The 19489-nt window shown below is 43.9% G+C and overlaps 1 protein-coding gene across 1 annotated transcript; it reads right to left on the minus strand.

The window, feature by feature from the left end:
• Positions 1-721: 721 nt before the first annotated feature.
• LOC124129048 (sodium-dependent phosphate transport protein 3-like) lies at positions 722-19067 on the minus strand. Its single transcript, XM_048382916.1, has 11 exons — positions 18798-19067; positions 16963-17306; positions 11977-12210; positions 11230-11317; positions 9548-9643; positions 8503-8636; positions 6445-6585; positions 5726-5858; positions 3941-4091; positions 2213-2303; positions 722-886 (listed from the first exon to the last, which is right to left on the minus strand). Exons 1-11 carry the CDS (start codon positions 18838-18840, stop codon positions 731-733), a joined length of 1611 nt encoding a protein of 536 aa, XP_048238873.1. The 5' UTR covers positions 18841-19067; the 3' UTR covers positions 722-730.
• Between the last annotated feature and the right edge of the window lie 422 nt (positions 19068-19489).

Genomic DNA, 19489 nt, shown 5'->3' on the forward strand with positions numbered 1-19489 from the left:
CACGTTGAAATGTTGGTAGACACAATTGGAAGTATTTCTGTTGATGACCGAACTATGATGGCTGACTGGTCGATAATTCCTGTTGTTTCTCTCCAACATAAATTAATTCACAAAAGGTATATTTAATGCCATATATGACGTTTTTAGTTTGACATGATAGGTCATCAAAAGATTTTGTGCAGTATGTTTTAGCTGTAAAAATGTGAATTCAGGATCAGTTATCAAAATAGGACAGATTGCTGCATGTTGATTGTTTCGAACGATATATGTCCTCCAACTTTACTGAACATTTTTTAATGTTTGGAAAGGAATTTTCGTTAACTAGAAGACGCCTTCATGTTGAATATAGGTCGATTTCATGATATCCCGAAGGACCAGCCGAGCACTGCAACCTAAACCATATGTTGCAGCAGTCCCGTCTGCAGCACAGTGATGCTGGGCGTCACAACTTTACCGTCTCGACCCAAACACTTCGCATTTTGTTCGTTCAACATTTGTTTTGTCAAATACTACCATGTGTTTGGTGCACCCCGCCGTGATATTGCATGGAATATTACTAAAATCGGCTGAAAACCCAACTTACCTCCTCACCCTAAACAAATGAGATAAAACCTTATCTATTGCATTGACTACATAAGATACATAACGTTCGTATCCACGTCTCAATTGATGCATACAATCACGAAGATTCACACTTCAATTTTTATTTTCAAGCCTCCAATAGAACATTCTAAGCCGCTTCCTGTTTAAGGTCTTCTGGCTCTCTTGGCTTCTCCTTAGCCCAGTCCTGTTCCTGGCCACTGCCGAACACCAGGAATATGACGTCAGAAGCAAGGACGATTCCCACTGTTATAAAGAACACTTTCTGCCACTGTTCCTGACTTTTCTGGAAATAGAAGATGACATCACAACCCTTTAATTGCGACCAAAAGATAGTTTTGGTTATGTTGGCGAACAATGAAATGACCACCATGGTCACACTTTTTATCTCCGTGTGTGTGTGTGTGTGTGTGTGTGTGTGTGGGGGGGGGGGGGGGGGGGGGGATGTGTGTGTGCATGTGTGTGAGTGAGAGTGTGTGCGTGTGAGTGAGTGTGTGGGTATGTGGGTGTATGTGGGTGTGAGTATGTGGGTGTATGTGTGAGTGTGGGTGTGGGTGTGAGTGTGTGGGTATGTGTGTGCGTGTGAGTGAGTGAGTGTGTGTGCGTGTGAGTGAGTGAGTGTGTGGGTATGTGGGTGTATGTGGGTGTGAGTATGTGGGTGTATGTGTGAGTGTGGGTGTGGGTGTGAGTGTGTGGGTATGTGTGTGCGTGTGAGTGAGTGAGTGTGTGGGTATGTGGGTGTATGTGGGTGTGAGTATGTGGGTGTATGTGTGAGTGTGGGTGTGGGTGTGAGTGTGTGGGTATGTGTGTGTGTGTGAGTGAGAGAGAGTGTGTGTGTATGTGTGCGTGAGTGAGTGAGTGAGTGTGTGGGTATGTGTGTGGGTATGTGTGTGTGGGTTTGTGTGTGTGAGTGTATGTGTGTGAGTGTGTGGGTATGTGTGTGAGTGAGTGTGTGGGTATGTGTGTGTGAGTGAGTGTGTGGGTATGTGTGTGGGTATGTGTGTGTGAGTGTATGTGTGTGAGAGTGAGTGTGTGTGTGAGTGAGTGTGTGGTTATGTGTGTGTGAGTGAGTGTGTGGGTATGTGTGTGTGTGAGTGTGTGTGGGTATGTGTGTGAATGTGTGGGTGTGTGAGTGTGTGTGTGTGTGTGAGTGAGTGTGTGGGTATGTGTGTGTGGGTATGTGTGTGTGAGTGTATGTGTGTGAGAGTGAGTGTGTGGGTATGTGTGTGAGTGAGTGTGTTGGTATTTGTGTGTGGGTATGTGTGTGTGTGGGTGGGTGTGTGGGGGTATGTGTGTGAATGTGTGGGTGTGTGAGTGTGTGGGTGTGTGTGAGTGAGTGTGTGAGTATGTGGGTATGTGGGTGTAACGTCCACCTGCCAACATACACGAACATATAGTAAGACGGTATTTTTGTCATTGGCGATCGGGTCCAACCCACCATGCACGCACGCACATGTTCGACCCGTCACTAGTTTACATGTCTTTTCGTAGGCGTATGAATGATATTTAGTGTTCCCAGACATGCATCGTACGAACTGTTCATGTTTGCTGTCTTCTGGATTATCACATTTCGGGAATGGTTCATGTTCATGAGTATAATACGTGTACCTACATCCAGCGTCATGGACGACGTTATCAGGGGGTTGATGATGGTCCCTATGATAGCAACACTCAGCGTCACTCCCATAATCTGCCCAGAGTACCTGAAATAACAACAAATCTCCACTTATATCTCCACAATAATACTTATTATCTCCACAATAATTAAGGTCCAACACGCTATGTACTTCAATTACATACTCTGCAAGAAAAGAAACGCAAAAGTAGTATAATCGTAAATTTCTGATAGAGTGTTGTCGACATCCATACAAAATTACAAAATTAATACCAAAAAAATAAATTGGTCATTTCTGCATGGATTGGAATTGATTTGTGTGGAAAGAAAGGGGTACTGCAGAACTTTGGTGAAAAGATGGAAAAAATAGCACAAACATAACCACATAAGAGACTGATGCCAAAACACACCAACATGGCATGCACGTGCGACATCATTTGTTGGTCTATAAAAACGTTGGGTTTTCATTTGCATGCCATCACAATCTAATAGCAAGTGAACAGCGAAAACATTCCTTGACTGACGGAAGCCCAACGCAACAACGCCATCGGCCGATTGCAAACAGGAGAATCATCTTCGTTTTTTCACGTAGCACAAGGCACCATTACAAGACTGTGGAACCATTATCAAACCCATGGGACAACACGTGATCTTCCCGGTCGACCATACATCACTACTAGAGCACAGGACAGATTCATACGGCTACATCACTTAGTGAAAGAACCGCCACGGCCACCTCTACAACTACGGCAATACCAGCATTGCGCAGGGTATCAGCCCACGGATGAGATTCTTCGGCCACACGTCCTTCCTATTATGCAACAAGCGAACGTCATTTTCAAACAAAACAACGCCCGACTTCACACAGCAAGACTGACAACAGCTATTTTCAGGAATCACAACATCCAGGTCCTGTCATCTCCAGATGTAAACCCAATCGAACATTTATGGGATGTACTGGATCAACTACCGCGTCAGCAACAACCACAACCCCTCCAATATCTGGTAAAAGCACTACAGGCAGAATGGGTGCACATTCCCCGAGCCACAATTCGGGATCTGATTTGTTTCCATCGGACGACGATGCAAGTAAATTTTGGACTCTAATGGTGGACATACAACAAATTGAGAACAGATAATGTGTGACAATTTTGAACAATCGATAACCATCTGTTGTTTATTTGTATGATATATAAAATATACATTAAAAATCACTTTTGCGTTTATTTTTTTGCAGAATATATGATATTAGTTACTAGTTATTTTATGTTACGTTATATGTGCTCTCGACTTTCTGTGTGGTGCTAGAATGTTTAAAGTCACAGCGATTCGCTGTGCAGAGTTGCGTCCCTCGGGCACGCCAGAAACCTATGATTGTGGGTTCGAATCCCGGTTCGCCCCAATTATGTTTCTAGGTTTGTCAGCACCATATCCGTGCTCGTGGGTTTCGCCGAAGTGGTAAACGTATGAGACCTGCATCACTTCGAGCTTTCCTCCCACATTAAGCTGACACGCCGTGATATAACTGGAATACTGTTAAAAGCGGCGTTAAACCAGACTCTCCGCGACTGACATTGTTAAGTTTCCGTGATTGGTGACCTGTGCGCTGTGACCTGTGACCTGTGCGCTGTGACCTGTGCGCTGTGCCACGTGCCCCTATCAGCTTACCACCGATGACATGCGAGCGCGGACATGGTGTTGACAGACTGTTTATTCCAATGTTACCTTGGGGCTATATCAAAGTAGTTGACCCTGAAAGACGCCATTGTGGTTGAGTGGGACGTCATCGTCAGAGTTAAAAGCGCCACTGCCAGCATTCTCTGGTCAGAATTCAGGAACCCAACTCCGATCAACATGGCTGCCGGAACCACGGAACCTGCGAAAAACAGCACGAGGTTGAACAGAAAATGTGATATCCAAAACAGTCAAGTCGTGTAGTTGACACGTTATCAGCTGAATATGTCCCTTAATTTCAAATATATCAACACAAGTCGATGAAAAAACAAACAACCAAAAACCCATTAATATCCAGAGGAATGCCAACCTTGTTGATGAGTGTTGATATGTTCGACGTCGAAAGACATCGGAGTGAGATTCTATTCATCATCCAAAATCAATCTCCCTGTTTATGAACAGTAAGAACCAGTGCCTTGAGTGTGAAAAGTAGAGTGAGGTGAAATAGGATTTAACGTCGCGTCCAAGATTATTGCACTTATATAGCGACGTGCATGTACGTGTGTGTGTTTGTGTGGCTGCTTGTACTAGTCCGGACTGATGCCGATTTATAGTGCTAGCACACAGAGATACCATGCCGCAGTTTAACATGAATACCCCACTCAGACACAGTATACTAACTCCGAGCCGAACAGTCCTTGTTTTAGCCCCTTAATGCCGGGCGCCAGACAGGGTAACAACAAGTACCATCTTTTAACGTCTTTTGGTATGACGCGGTCGGGGATCGAACCCTGGACCTACCTCTCTCCGGGCGGACGCTCTACCACTAGACCACGGAGGCGGTCGTGAAAAGTAGAGGCAATCATCAGAGTGTCATAGAGATAGGTGATGCCATAATGGTCTGCAAAGCATTGTGAAGCAGTTCATTATGATGCAATGTATCCCACCCACCCACTGATATATCCTGCGGAAGCCAGTTTGGAGTGATAAACGCAGACACGGATGTATGCCCAGTCTGAGATTAACCTATAGAAGCGCCCTTACAATCAGCAACACTTAATGGCAACACCAGCAACTGTTGTTTCCGCATACCCAGAGGTGGACACACACGCTATTGATTTGTAAATTGACATCTTGGCATGTTCATGTGTTTTATGTAATCACGCATTTTCTGAAGTCAGTATGGCAAATTAAACCATTTGAACAGTCTTTTATCTATTGCAAACCGAAATTGTTTTAGATTTGGTAATAAAACATAACTTTGCATTAAATCTTATTCAATGTCACAGGAACTTTTGTTGTTCAGTATATATCATATTTCTCCAAAGACTTTTATCCAAAGCTTGGCGGCCCGTGAAGATTCCGGGGTAGAATAGGTCTTCAGCAACACATGCTTGCCGTAAAGGTGACTATGCTTGTCGTAAAAGGCGACTAACGGGATCGGGTGGTCAGGCTCGCTGACTTGGTTGATGCATGTCATCGATCCCAATTGCGTGGATCGATGCTCATGATATTAATCACTGGATTGTCTGGTCCAGACTGGATTATTTACAGACCGCCGTCATATAGCTGGAATATTGCTGAGTGCGGCGTTAAACAACAAACCAACCAACCAACCAACCAAAGCTTGGCTAAAAAAACAATTATCGGTTCCGTGTGGGCCGCTGTCCACTTTTTTCCAAAACCAGAAACTGTTCAAGATGCGGGAAACGTAGGGTGGTAATATACTCAAACATCATCTCGTGCTTATACAGATTTACCAGATAGAGTCACTTACTGACAGCAGGACATCGCCACATGTTGTGTTACCCCATGTCCTGCTGCGCATGAACTCACCTATAGTCTGGAACAACTTCCGGGTCACGGTGGTGGACAGGTAACCCTTGATCAGCAGGTTGTCCGCAACGTAGGCAGAGAGTATGGCTCCAATAAACCGGCCGATGAAAGGAAGTGAAGACAAGCTGCCGTTCTGCACAAACATGAAACCATTCTCAGAATACGTTTGACAACTGATAGTGTTTCATAAATTATCTTCGTGTTGGGACCCGAACCTGAGCACCGTTCCACGAAGCGATCTTAGCGCTACGACTATCCTAAGCCAGTGTTAAAGGATGGGAGTTACGATCACCTTAACAGTAAGATGGCTTTGTGGAACGGGGCCCTGGGTCTTAGATTTTAGGGGCATCGCAATAAGCAATATTTCAGCAATATGGCAGGGTTGTGATGTGGTGTGTGTTTGTGTGTGCGTGCGTGCGTGCGTGCGTGCGTGCGTGTGTGCGTGCGTGTGTGTGTGCGTGCGTGTGTGTGTCGGGGTTGGGTAAGAGTACACAAGAAAATGGCTTCATACATCGTCTACGTGTGGGGACGCGAACCCGGGTCTTAGGTGTGAGGGGCTAAAGCTCTAACCACTGGGCGACCGTATCGCCCTCATGCCCCTCAGGTAATGATATTGAGGTGACGTTAAATCATGGTCAACGACAACAAATTTCTTTAAAGAACAGTTTTGTTGAAGACTTAGTATTAATCACGTTGTGTATCCACCAGGACGACCTCACCTCCTTGATACTGAACTTGAGGACATCATCCATGTACAGCGGTATGAACGTCGTCATCGACGTCAGCACCCATGCTTCAGAGAAGTGGAGTGTCACCAGCGCCCAGAACGGCGGCGATCTCACGATCTTTTTCCACGGTGCCTGGAATGGAATATATGACATCATGGTAGACCTACATTCATCATACTTGTAATTGCTGCACTGAAGGCATAAGTGAGAGGCCAGAGCAGGATATGGAGGTGTTCTACGCAAACCGACGTCTCCGTAGTTTAGTGGATAGAACGTCTGTATGGAGAGGGGGCACGGGTGGCCCAGTCGTCTGAGGCGCCGAGATTCGCTGTGCAGAGTTGCGTCCCTTGGGCACGCCAGAAACCTATGATTGTGGGTTCGAATCCCGATTCGCCCCGATTATGTTTCTAGGTTTGTCAGCACCATACCCGTGCTCGTGGGTTTCACCGAAGTGGTAAACGTCCGAGACCTGCATCACTTCGGGCTTTCCTCCCACATTAAGCTGGCATGCCGCGATATAACTGGAATACTGTTAAAAGCGGCGTTAAACCCAACTCACTCACTCACACTTACTCTAGATTTGTCAGCACTATACCCGTGCTCATGGGCTTCACCAAAGCGGTAAGTGACTTGAATACAGATAAAACGGCGTTAAAGCATACTCACTCACTCACTGACTCCAGACAAACTCTTACGACTTCATCACTGCGTAGCTGTATGTATGACTGACCCGCTGGGTTAACACGTCATAGAACCCTACTTCATCACACAGTATCCCGGCAATATAGACAACTATAACTAAAGGAGTTGAACCTCGTTAACTCGAGACCAATGTCGAATTATCCGTTCGGGACAAGCATTTGTTGTTCATTATTGAATAATTACCACTTTCTTATGGTGGGTAGTAAACTAATGGGATAAATATGCAAATAACGTCAATCTAGACAGGAACTATTTTATTATCCATACATTTTCGATGCTCGATAAACCATTTTGAAGGTTCCCAGAAACGTCGACACTTTTGTAAACAAATATGGCTGCAAAACCTTTGGCACTACATAATCAATGAGACGGTTAAGTCAGGCATTGTATTCATACGCGGATTCTTAAGTTTCTTCAACGTGTGGAAGTACGTCTAAAACTTTAATATATTTTTAAATAAAGTTATATAACATAAAGATTTTCATTCTCGTTTGTTGTCATATCGAAAATATCACATATCAAGAGTACAACATGTCGTACTTTATAGTATAGAAGCTATGCAGTAGTTTCAAGGTAGGTTCAGTACGAGTGAGTGAGTGAGTATGGTTTTACGCCGCTTTTAGCAATATTCCAGCAATATCACGGCGGGGGACACCAGAAATGGGCTTCACACATTGTACCCATGTCGGGAATCGAACCCGGGTCTTCAGCGTGACGAGCGAACGCTTTAACCACTAGGCTACCAGACCGCCCCTTGGTTCAGGACGAGATTGGCCTATGACCGATAGGTCAATGCAGATGTTCGCGCAAGCTGTGTGCTGACGATCTGCGAGCTGTGCCTCAACAAGCATTCTACTATAAACATCGGATTCAAGTCGAAGCCACAGGACCATGTGACCGCTGTGCAGAGTTGTGCCCCTTAGGCGTACAGGAATCGATGACCGCGGGTTCAAATCCCGATTTCACCCCGATAATTGATTCTTGTGAGCACCTTACCCTTGGTCGTGGGTTTTACGTCCCTTTGACACGTCGTTGCGTAACTGATATACCATTGAAGGCGGCGTTAAAACTAATCACTCACTCTCTAAAGAAAAGCTCACCACCACTCCTGCTCTTGAAATACACACTCCCCAGTGAAGTGAGTGAGTGAGTATGGTTTTACGCCGCTTTTAGCAATATTCCAGCAATATCACGGCGGGGGACACCAGAAATGGGCTTCACACATTGTACCCATGTCGGGAATCGAACCCGGGTCTTCGGCGTGACGAGCGAACGCTTTAACCACTAGGCTACCCAATCGCCCCCCAGTGAAGTGACCCTGTTGTTTATACAATGAGAAAGGCGTACCTTGACAGATGTTGTTTTTGTTGTTTTCATATAGTAGATGATGCGTTTCTCCCTGTCAGTCATCCGGGGATGTGACTCCGGGGAGTCGAACACGACCACCACCCACAGGACCAGCCACACACAGCCACACCCTCCTGGAGACGAGACAATAGTACACAAAGGAGATACACCTAGTGTGTTATGAAATTTGATGAAGGTACACAATTATTTTAATTTGGAACCGAGCGGTTTAGCGCGAGATAAAGGTTGGCCGGGATGGTAATGAATATCTAACACAAAAAGGTTTGTAAACAACATGTTGCCAGAAATAAAGTTTCGTCAAACACATTTTTATAATGTTATATTTTACTTTCTTTGTCGATTGTTTCAATGACGATCGAAATTGTCCTACTCTGTCTGTTCGCTTCGAACATGTCCCTAACAGTTTCATATTTTTCATTTGTATGCAAAAGATATGCCTTCTTAAAATCTTATAATCTCACCACCGAAGCAGTCAGGATTACTGCCTAGAACAACATATAGTCGCCAAAAACAACCGCTCTCAATTTACCGTATTTCCTCTATTAGACCGTCTATAAATTTCGCGAGAGCCGTTTACCCGGCATGTATTTGAGATCTGGCATGCATTTTTCACCACTATTCTGCTTTTACCCACAATGGAATTTTTTTCGGCACTAACGTGGCTATTCTCTGGCACTGACATTCTATATTTGCCTGGTATTTTCGAAATGTTAATACCATTGAATATGTTTAATGAATAAGTGGTTCATTAAATACGATTGAAATAAGATTTGTTTTGTATGTGTGAAATGAAGTTTACGTGTGACTAATTGATCTTATGCGCCAATGATTGATTCAGAGTTGCATACCTATTTATTCTAGTCATTCAACCAATCAATATCGCTCACCCATTACAATGTGTAACGCCTTCAAATGCATGACATAATTATATTATGTTAAAAGTTGAAGTTTTACAAAAAATTATCCATAGAAAATAACACTTGCATTAACAAAGACAAAATGTCACGTGGTGTCCGACCCTTACCGTATACATAGAAGATGAAGGGCCAGCCCTCGTCGAGCGGGACCCCGCAGATCATGGCGGACCCCACGGTCACTATGATGCTCCCGATGTTGACTCCTTGGGAGATAAAAAAAACATCTGTCCAACAAAGTAACAATACTAGTAGTCGTCGAAGTCGTGGGAGTAATGTTATTTTGTTAGAAGGGTAATAGTAGTAGGGGTAACAGCAGCAGTTTTGCATGTTTGTTTTTTGTTTAACGCCGCACTCAGCAATATTCCAGCTATATGACGCCGGTTTTTAAATAAGCGAGTCTCGACCAGACAATCCAGTGATTGACATCATGAGCATCGATCCACGTAACTGGGATACGATGACATGCATCAACCAACTCAGCGAGCCTGATCACCCGTTCCCGTTAGTCGCCTTAAGTGTTACGGCAAGCATAGTCGCCTTTTACGGCAAGCATGGGTTGCTGAAGACCTCTTCTACCCCGGATCTTCACGGGTCAGCAGCAGAAGTAGAAGTAGCAGTAGTAGAGGTAGGAGTAATAGTAGTAGTCGCTTGTAGTAGAGACAGTTGTCGCAGTCGTAGTCATAGTCGTAGTCTGATAACTTGTTCAATAAAATCTGGAAAAATATGGTTTACCTCGTTATTTAAAAAGTATATAAACCTTCACCTGATACATTGGATGTGCTTTGTGTTCGCCTGATATGCTGGATGTGTTGTGTGTTCGCCTAACATGTTGGGTGCTCTGTGTATTCGCCTCGTACACTGGATGTGATGTGTGTTCGCCTAACATGCTGGATGCGCTGTCTGTTCGCTTGATACGCTAGATGATCTGTGTGTTCGCCTAACATGTTGCATGCTCTGTGTGTTTACCTAACATGCTGGGTGCGCTGTGTGTTCGCCTAACATGCTGGATGCTCTGTGTGTTCGCCTAACATGCCGGATGCTCTGTGTGTTCGCCTAACAGGCTGGGTGTGCTGTGTGTTCACTTAACATGTTGGATGCTCTGTGTGTTCGCCTAACATGCTGGGTGTGCTGTATGTTCACCTAACATGTTGCATGCGCTGTATGTTCGCCTAATACGCTAGATGATGTGTGTTCGCCTAACATACTGGATGTGCTGTGTGTTCCTCTTTTATGCAGGTGTGCTGAAAGAAGTGCATCTTGAAGCAGTGGGGGGAAACCAGTCGTTGTCTCAAACAAATTTCCCGATTTTAAAATCGACTACTACTCTTATCGTAAAATAATATATTATTCAAAACATCAAATATCTTTCAACAAGCCACAAATGGAGTGAATCAAATTTTGTTTAACGCCACACTCAGCAATTCTCCAGCTTTTTGAAGGCAGTCTCTCAATCCAAGGGGGCGGTCGGGTAGCTTAGTGGTTAAAGCGTTCGCTCGTCACGCCGAAGACCCGGGTTAGATTCCCGACATGGGTACAATGTGTGAAGCTCATTTCTGGTGTCCCCCCCCCCGTGATATTGCTGGACTATTGCTAAAAGCAGCGTAAAACCAAACTCACTCACTCACTCAATCCAGGACAAGACAATCTATCTATTGATAGTATCAACAACGATCAGTCGGGACATGATGACACGCCATCAAACCAAAGTCGCCGAGCCCGACCACCCAACCCAGCCGGTCGCCTGAACCAGTGACGAGGATAGCAATGTCATGTAATGTGTAGTACGTACCCGAATTGGTGAAAGCAGCAAGCTGGGCCTTCTCCTTTATGGGAGCCCAGTGAGACCATAATACTTGTTGTGACGGCAGAACAACACCCTTTAAAGAAGTAGGACAAGCCTTCACACAACACGTCACAGATCTTTGAACTGCTGGATTTATAATGAGCATGTATTCATGTTTGGATCAAAGGTAAAACGCCCATGCCCCAGAAAAATGTCTTCAACTGGGTTTTCCTTTGTATTTTTTTGTGTTTTAAAGACAGGTAAAAAGTAATCCGTCAAATTACGATACGTTTAAGATAAACAGCATATATTGTTATTTCAATTTATTATTTCAATTGTCAACACCGTGGTTTAATTTGGCTTTCAATGTTAGAATTATTAGCAGTGTGTATAGTTGTAACAGCAGCAACAGTCTTATCACCATCAATACTGAACATATTTCATGTTATGATGGGTGCACGGGCGCAAAGACGTCTAAGGCGCCACAATTCGCAGTGCAGAGTTGCGTCCCTTTGAGACCCCAAGACACCTATGACTGTGGGTTCGAATCCCGGTTCGCCCAGATTTTTAAGTTTCTAGGTTTGTCAGCACCATACCCGTGCTCGTGAGTTTCGCCAAAGTGGCTAAGATCTGCATCACTTTGGGTTTTCCTCACACACTAAGCAGACACGCCGTGATATAACGAGAATACTGTTAAAATTGACGTTAAAACCAACTCACTTACTCACGCACTGATTCCAAGCCTGAACGTACCGACGCAAAACCCAGGGTGACCCTAAGTGACACGGCCAGGTAGAAGTTGACCCGGAACGCCATTGGCAGCAAAAGCGTGATGAGGGAACACGTGATCAGAGATAAACCAATCATTTTCTTCGGTCCAAACCTTGCTGCCAGAAACCCGCCTACAAAGGGCGTGGTTAGGTAACCATAGTAATAACTTGAAAATAATACGCCCTCCAGGTCTCGGGAAAAGTAGGGGTTGGTTTTCTGTAAAATGAATAAAAAGGTGAAAGCACATATTGCCATGTATTCCCGGCCACAAGTGTACACAATGCTGTTTTGTTGCCATAGTAACAATAGCAGGGTTATGTACAAAAGTTTGCCGCTGACACTGTGTGGCGCCAGGTTACATTCAAATAATGGGTATGAATTATATGCAGCAGAAAAAACCTCATACTTAAACCTAATAATGTAACCGATGAGACGGAATACGCTGAACACCCGGCGTTATTACTGTATCTTTACTGTAACTTGAGTGCAGGTCCTTGAATGTGCTGACCGCCTCCGTGGTCTTGTGATAGAGCGTCCGCCCGGAGAGCGGAAGGTCCGGGGTTCGATCCCCGACCGCGTCATACAAAAAGACGTTAGAAAAAAGAAAAAAGATTGTACTTGTTGTTACCCTGTCTGGCGCTCGGCATTAAGGGGCTAAAACAAGGACTGGTCGGCTCGGAGTCAGTATACTGTGTCTGAGTGGGGTATTCATGTTAAACTGCGGCATGGTATCTCAGTGAGCTAGCACTATAAATCGGCATCAGTCATAGTACAAGCAGCCACACACACACATACACGTGCATGCACGTCGCTATATAAGTGCAATAATCTTGGACGCGACGTTAAACCCAATTTCACCTCACCTCACCTTGAATGTGCTTCCCTGTCTTCTTATGTGAGTGAGTGAGTATTGTTTTAGGCCGTTTTTAACAATATTCCATCAAAATCACGGCGGGGGACACCAGAAATAGGCTTTACACATAGTACCTATGTGGGTAATGGACCTCGTGTCGAGCGAGCACTTTAACCACTGGGCTACCCCACCGCCCCCTTTTTTGGAGGTGAAGTAACGTTAAATGGGGTTTAACGTCGCGTCCAAGATTATTGCTCTTATATAGCGACGTGTATGCATGTGTGTACAAGTCTTTACAAGTCCTGTGTTTCATGTTGTTTGTGTTGTTCTTTGTTAAAAAGCCACACTAGCAGTACTACTGCTACATGACGGGAGCCTGTATGTAATCGAGTCTAGACCAGACAATCCAGTGATCGAGATTGTGAGCAACGATTACGACCACCATCCCCACGATGTCTAGGTCGGATGTAAAAGCGCTAGCCAACTGGGATACCACGCCTCGGTATAACATGGATACCCTTCCCAGACACCGAGCCGACCTGTCCCTGCTATTTCCCAGCGCCAGGAAGGGTACCAGGAAGTATCATCGTTTGACGCGGCCAGGGTATCGAAACACCAACCTTCCGCAATCGGGGCAGGCGCTCTATCCACTGCGGCACGGAGATGATCTTTCGTTTTGACGATGGACACGTGGGAAATGACATGTATAAGTGTGTGTTGAGGGGGGGTAAATGATTGTGTATGTCAATTGCAGTGAAAATATGTTAGACCCGTCTTCCAGGCGATTCCTGATGGGAACGTCACCTTAAATGCCTTTGTGAATCTTGTAGTTGGTTAATCAAGACTATTACCCACGGGACGTTACCTTCAGGAACAGCGGGTTTCACTGTATAATAATAATAATAAGAAGAAGAAGAATCTCGTGGGAGGTCAGGCCTGTACGAAATTAGGGATGCAGATTAGGGACAAACTCCTGAATTGCCATATCAAGGGCAAATTTCGGGTAGAGTACAAATGTAGACTTAAGAAAATCTGGAGTTCAGAGCTGAACGCTCGCAATAAAGTCAAAGCCACAAATACTTATGCTGTGCACGTCCTTTCATATTCTTTTGGTGTTGTTCATTGGACGAAACAAGACATTCACGGTATTGACCCTTTCACACGAAGAATCATGTCAGACAATAGATCCCACCACCCTCGCTCTACCCTCAATCGCTTATACGAGGGGTGTTTCCCCTGACCCACTTCCGATGGACCTAGTGGAATGAAACTTGGCATAGGTATTGGTCTTTCTCCACATAGGGACCACCAAGTTACACACATCTCCCATCGTTTTATGCAACTATGGAGACCTCGCTAGTAAAAACCCTCATTTTGCGTCTCAAACCAGGACTTGACTTCAGTAATCAGTGTTTCATCATCTGTGAAACGTTTTCCCTTCAAAAATGACTTCATGGTTGGAAAGAGGTTGAAGACAGATGGTGCAAGGTCAGGAGAGTAAGGAGTATGTGGAAGGATTTCATAGCCACAGGACCGCGCTTCTGTCTGGGCAACATGAGAGTTGTGTCCTGGAGCATTGTCTTGCAGGAGACGGACACCCTTGGTCAGCATGCCACGCCTCTTAAGCTTGATAGCGTCCCGCAATTTCCGCAGCAGTGAAGCATAATAAGTTCCTGTAATTGTGGTACCCTTTGCCAAGAAATCCATCATCATTATTCCGTGCTGGTCCCAAAACACCGTGAGCATGACCTTGCCTGCAGAGGGTTGGACACGTGCCTTCTTTTGGGGTGGTGACTGAACTTTAGTCTCAGGATCATAGTGATGGACCCATGTTTCATCCTGTGTGATAAGTCTGTCAAAAAAGTTGTCTGTTTTTTTGCGGCAAATGTCCAAAAGATCCTTTGAGCAATTGACTCGTTCCTGCTTTTGGAAAGGTGTGAGCAACCTGGGAATCCATCGTGCAGACACCTTATGCATGTTCAAATTGTCATGGATGATTTGTTTCCACAACACCCTACACTGATCTTGACATCTTGTGCTAACTGGCGATCAGTTTTACGTCGGTCTGCCAAAATGGCGGTCTCCACTTGATGGATAGTGTCCTCATCAATGGCTGAATGGGGGCGACCAGGAATGGCAGCTGTTTCCACAGATGTCCGACCACACTTGAACTGGCGATGCCAGTGTTTAACAACGTCATATGGTGGGGCATCTTCCACATAAGTTGCTTTCATTTCATCGAAAGTTTCTTTTGGTGTGCGACCTTTCGAATATAAAAACCTAATCACTGCTCGGTATTCTACTGGCTCCATTGTCACACCCTACTCGATCATAACACCTGTAAAAGTGGTAAGATTAATAGTTCGGTGCTGCAAATTCAGACATAACCCATAGATACATGTATCATTACACATGTGAAATTTCAACCAGATATGATAACCCTAAGTGGTTTAGGGGAAATCTTTAATGAACACCCCTCGTATTTATCAACCCTTATGGGAGGGGTGGTTTCATTAACGTTTGGGCTCTTCATGATAGAATTGTTTTGTGCACTTCTGCACACATTAACTTTTCGTGATGATCTTCTTGTGAAGCATGTCAAGACTCATGATGAAAATAAGGCATTCCACAGTTTTCTTAAACGAGCCAAGGATTTGGCACATAATCTCAATGTCAGTGTTGATTTTGTAGAAGGTTCTGTACTGCTGGACGGTACAGTAATGAGTACCAACCAAGCGAAGTGCCATATCCAATCGGCACAGACTCAGTTTTTCAAGGAGAGGCTATCTGAACGACAATTGCATCGAGTTTATGTGCAGTGTGTTGAGAAGGTCAGCAGCCCTGCAGAGTCCTCCGCTGGCCTGAAAAGTGAAACAGAAGATTTCTGTTTTCTGCTCAGGACCAGTCACTTCCAACTCGAAACCGTCAATGCGTGATTTTGCATCAAAATGTAAATATGAAATGTAGATTATGTAATGAATTTAATGAGACTGTCCAACACATTGTCAGTGGATGCCCCGCTTTGGCACAAACACAGTATCTTAAGCGACATGATGCTGTAGCTCAATCATGTTATTACCGTCCTCGCAATGCTTGTGGTTTTGACACAGAGGTCCATCCATGGTACGAGCCAGAATATGTAAAGGGCGTCATTGAAAATAATAAATACAACATTCTTTGGAATAGGCCCGTATACAGCCTCAGACGTATCCAGGCCAACAAACCTGATCTTGTCCTTTTTGATAAATCCAATGAAATCATTTATATCATTGAATGTTCTGTCCCTTTCGACACTAATGTGATTGACAAGATTGAGGAAAAACATGGCAAACATGCGGACCTCGCTTTCGAAATCTCACGCTTGCATCCCAAGTACCAAGTTGTCCGACTCCCCATTGTTCTCGGTGCCTTAGGTTTGGTACCTCCCTATCTGTTGACTGACATTGGGAGAGTACCCGGGTTTGATACCAGGAATACAGCCCTTCTGACAATCTGTGTAATGCAGAAGGCTGCACTGTTTGGGAGATTCCACATTCTCCGAAAAATTGGGTTTGACTGGGCAGCGCTTCCTGGGAGAAGTCCCATTCGGTGTCTGGGCTGCGTGTAGAGGGGAGGGGGTAAGGGCCCTGTGGTGATGAGCTTAACCAGCCTGACTGTGCCAGGATCACCCAAACCCTCTTTGATGCATTTTTCATTTTAATCTGTACCAAATAATAAAATAATAATGCTACAAAACCCTTTCCATATCCAATAGAAATCTCTGCATAAAGGGCCATGAGCTGGTGATGACCCTAACCAGCCTGACTGTGCCAGGATCACCCAAACCCTCTTTGATGCATTTTTCATTTTAATCTGTACAAAATAATAATGATAATGCTACAAAACCCTTTCCATATCCAATAGAAATCTCTGCATAAACCAGAGTCGGTTGTACAATTCCGACTTTATCATGAGCAAGTGTTTATGAATCACTATCAAATAATGATAATTCCAGGTGTTCGCGAAAAAGGGAGTGTTTCCTGTGCCACCGGTGGCATCCGTCACAAACACCTGCAAAGGCAAGTCAACTCTTCAAATCTATATGGTAAGGATGACCAATGTAAGATGTTACTTACGTACATGCTGGAGGGGGTTGTAGGGCGGTCAGTGAGGTTTCCACCCGATATATTCTGCGACAGAGTAATGTAGCCGTACCCTGCTGTAACGTTGGCAAACCCTGTCGACGTTGTTGTGTTGATTGTAGAATTTGCAACATCGCCGACATCCACCTCCATGCACACTACTGCCATACTGAGACAGTGACGTAACGTTATCAGCAGGACTGACGCCATGGCACTCATGTAAGCAATGGCCCATCGACAGGACGTGAACTTTGACACGAGCGTGTCGTCAGGTGGAGGTAACTCTTCCTTTTCCTGTTGCAGCCATGATGATTTTTCATTATCCTCTTCAATCTCGCCTTGAAACAATGAAAGAACACTGGTAGGCTTAGTCTTATTTGAAATAAAATCTTGCGTCAAAGATATCTATATTTGTAGTACTTGTGCTTTAAAATGTCACTTTAAATACGTACGTTATATACGTTTTATGATGAAATGGAGGGTTGGCAAATCATTTCAGTTCCGGTCAGGCTTCTTCTCTTTTAAGAGTGAGTGAGTGAGTGAGTTAAAGTTTAACGTCACATCAGCAATATTTCAGCCATATCGTGACGAAACAAAATTTGATATGAACAATATATATTAAACTGTTTAAAATTCTGCTGACAAAGAGCAGTATAATAACTAGAACATCACAGACATTCGTAAAACTAGTTTGAGAACAAGTAAAAATAGATAACTAACTAATCATTTAACAACACATTATAGAAACAGGCTATAGATCGCCACCAACTGAAGGTTGATCACCGCGCTGGTCTCTTTTAAGAATGCTAACAAAATAATTCAATGATGTATTATATCATTACTCTTAACTCCGAAAACTGTCAATCACGATTTCACCGGGAATAGCTGGGCCTGAATTTACCAAGTTACATTATATAATAGATTGTTTTGAATCGAACACTATGCTCGTAGACTGCAAAAATTGTATTTAATGACTTTTCAAAATATAATTGTACCCTGTTATCTCGAGATCCGTCATCTCCAAAGTACCCATATCTCGAACCTATTCTCCGGTCTCACTGTGTAAATATATATAATTGTGATCGCTTATCTCGAATTCGAGATAAAAAGACATAGTGCTATCTCAAACAAACCTTTGACTTTACTATAGAATTATATACTATATAATCTCGAAGTTGGCATTTGCCACATAAATAGCTTAAGAAAAGCGTATAAACATCCTACATAGCGGTGAGTTGTTATCCTCCTAGGCACAGACTGTGGAATCTGGAATGAAGTCACATCCAGAGATCACTTGCAACATTGTCTAATTGAGGGACTGGCCATTCATTATAGAGGTGGGTGGGATGGGGTGGTGAGATTGGTCCTAGGACTGTATCATACTTCCCCACCCCCCACTACCCCACCCCACCATTTTATGTAATATTGTTTCATGGCCTCTCCCAATATATTTAACTTTTTTATGCCACATCCTTCAATATATGACCAGTACCTGAATAATGCGAGTTGATACATGGTTAATATTGTGGTTTATGCTGACAGCCTAATTTGATACAAAAGAAAAGTCTGTGCGTATAATACACGACAGATATATTTTCCAGAATTTAAATGCCCATAATTAATGGTGCATATAACACACGAGTGCGTATTATACACGAATAAATAAGTCAAGAGAATCACGAGTGTCAGTGCTAAACGTCCATGATTTGGATTTTCTTCCCATGACTCTTCGTGATATAACTCAACTATTCCAAAAAAGCTTCATTGAACCAAACTCACTCACTCACTCACTCACTCACTCACTCACGTATACTCTCTGTCTAACATACCATGTCCGTCACCTTCAACGCGCCTTCCTGGTTCAATCTCCATGTTAAACTTCACTTTCTTCTCAAGTCCATCCTGCTTCACCGTCCGTTCCGACAACCACACAACTACTACACCGTCCACGACCTCCGTACACACGGCCCATGTGCACGAACAACAACGTTTCCTATAAGCGGTGTGTGGTGACACGACAACGTGTTCAGATACAATTAAACCATATATTGTCTAAGATACTATTATAACTAGAATTAAGACGTTTCCGTGAATTGAAGCTTAACAGTTGAGGTTGTAATCGTCTTATACGACTGCGGTGTATTTACTGTCGTCTTGGTGTTTTCCCCTGCGTGATATTCTGAGGCTTTTTCCACTTATGTAAATAAAACATCTAGGTCATGACCTAGACTCGGGGAGGCGTTTCATCTCAATGTTAAAGGTCACGACAACTACAATAAGTTGTGTAGGACTGGTATTTTGGGTGAAATAGTGTTGAGACGCCTTAAGAGAGAATCCTGCTCGGGTTATTAGACAGTCACAATATATTTGGTTTATCAATATCTTAAGATGTGTATCAGTCTAATTATTTAAGGATTGACTTTGGATTATTTTCGGTTCATTGAGGTATGAATTGAAAAACCATGTACAAACTGTATGAATCTACGTAGCAGTGTAATAGTCGCAATTTACCAATTTCTAA

This window comes from Haliotis rufescens, unplaced genomic scaffold, assembly GCF_023055435.1.
Source record: "Haliotis rufescens isolate VD_foot unplaced genomic scaffold, xgHalRufe1.0.p SCAF_42, whole genome shotgun sequence".
Taxonomy (NCBI): Eukaryota; Metazoa; Mollusca; class Gastropoda; order Lepetellida; family Haliotidae; genus Haliotis; species Haliotis rufescens.

Bases quoted from the DNA above. Each gene is read 5' to 3' on its own strand.
- LOC124129048 (XM_048382916.1), bottom strand. From the start codon at position 18,840: ATGGAGATTGAACCAGGAAGGCGCGTTGAAGGTGACGGACATG. The intron at 6,586-8,502 runs GTACGCCTTTCT...ATTCCATTCCAG, and splicing joins CAAAAACAACATCTGTCAAG to GCACCGTGGAAAAAGATCGT. The intron at 2,304-3,940 runs GTAACATTGGAA...TTGTTATTTCAG, and splicing joins TACTTTGATATAGCCCCAAG to GTACTCTGGGCAGATTATGG.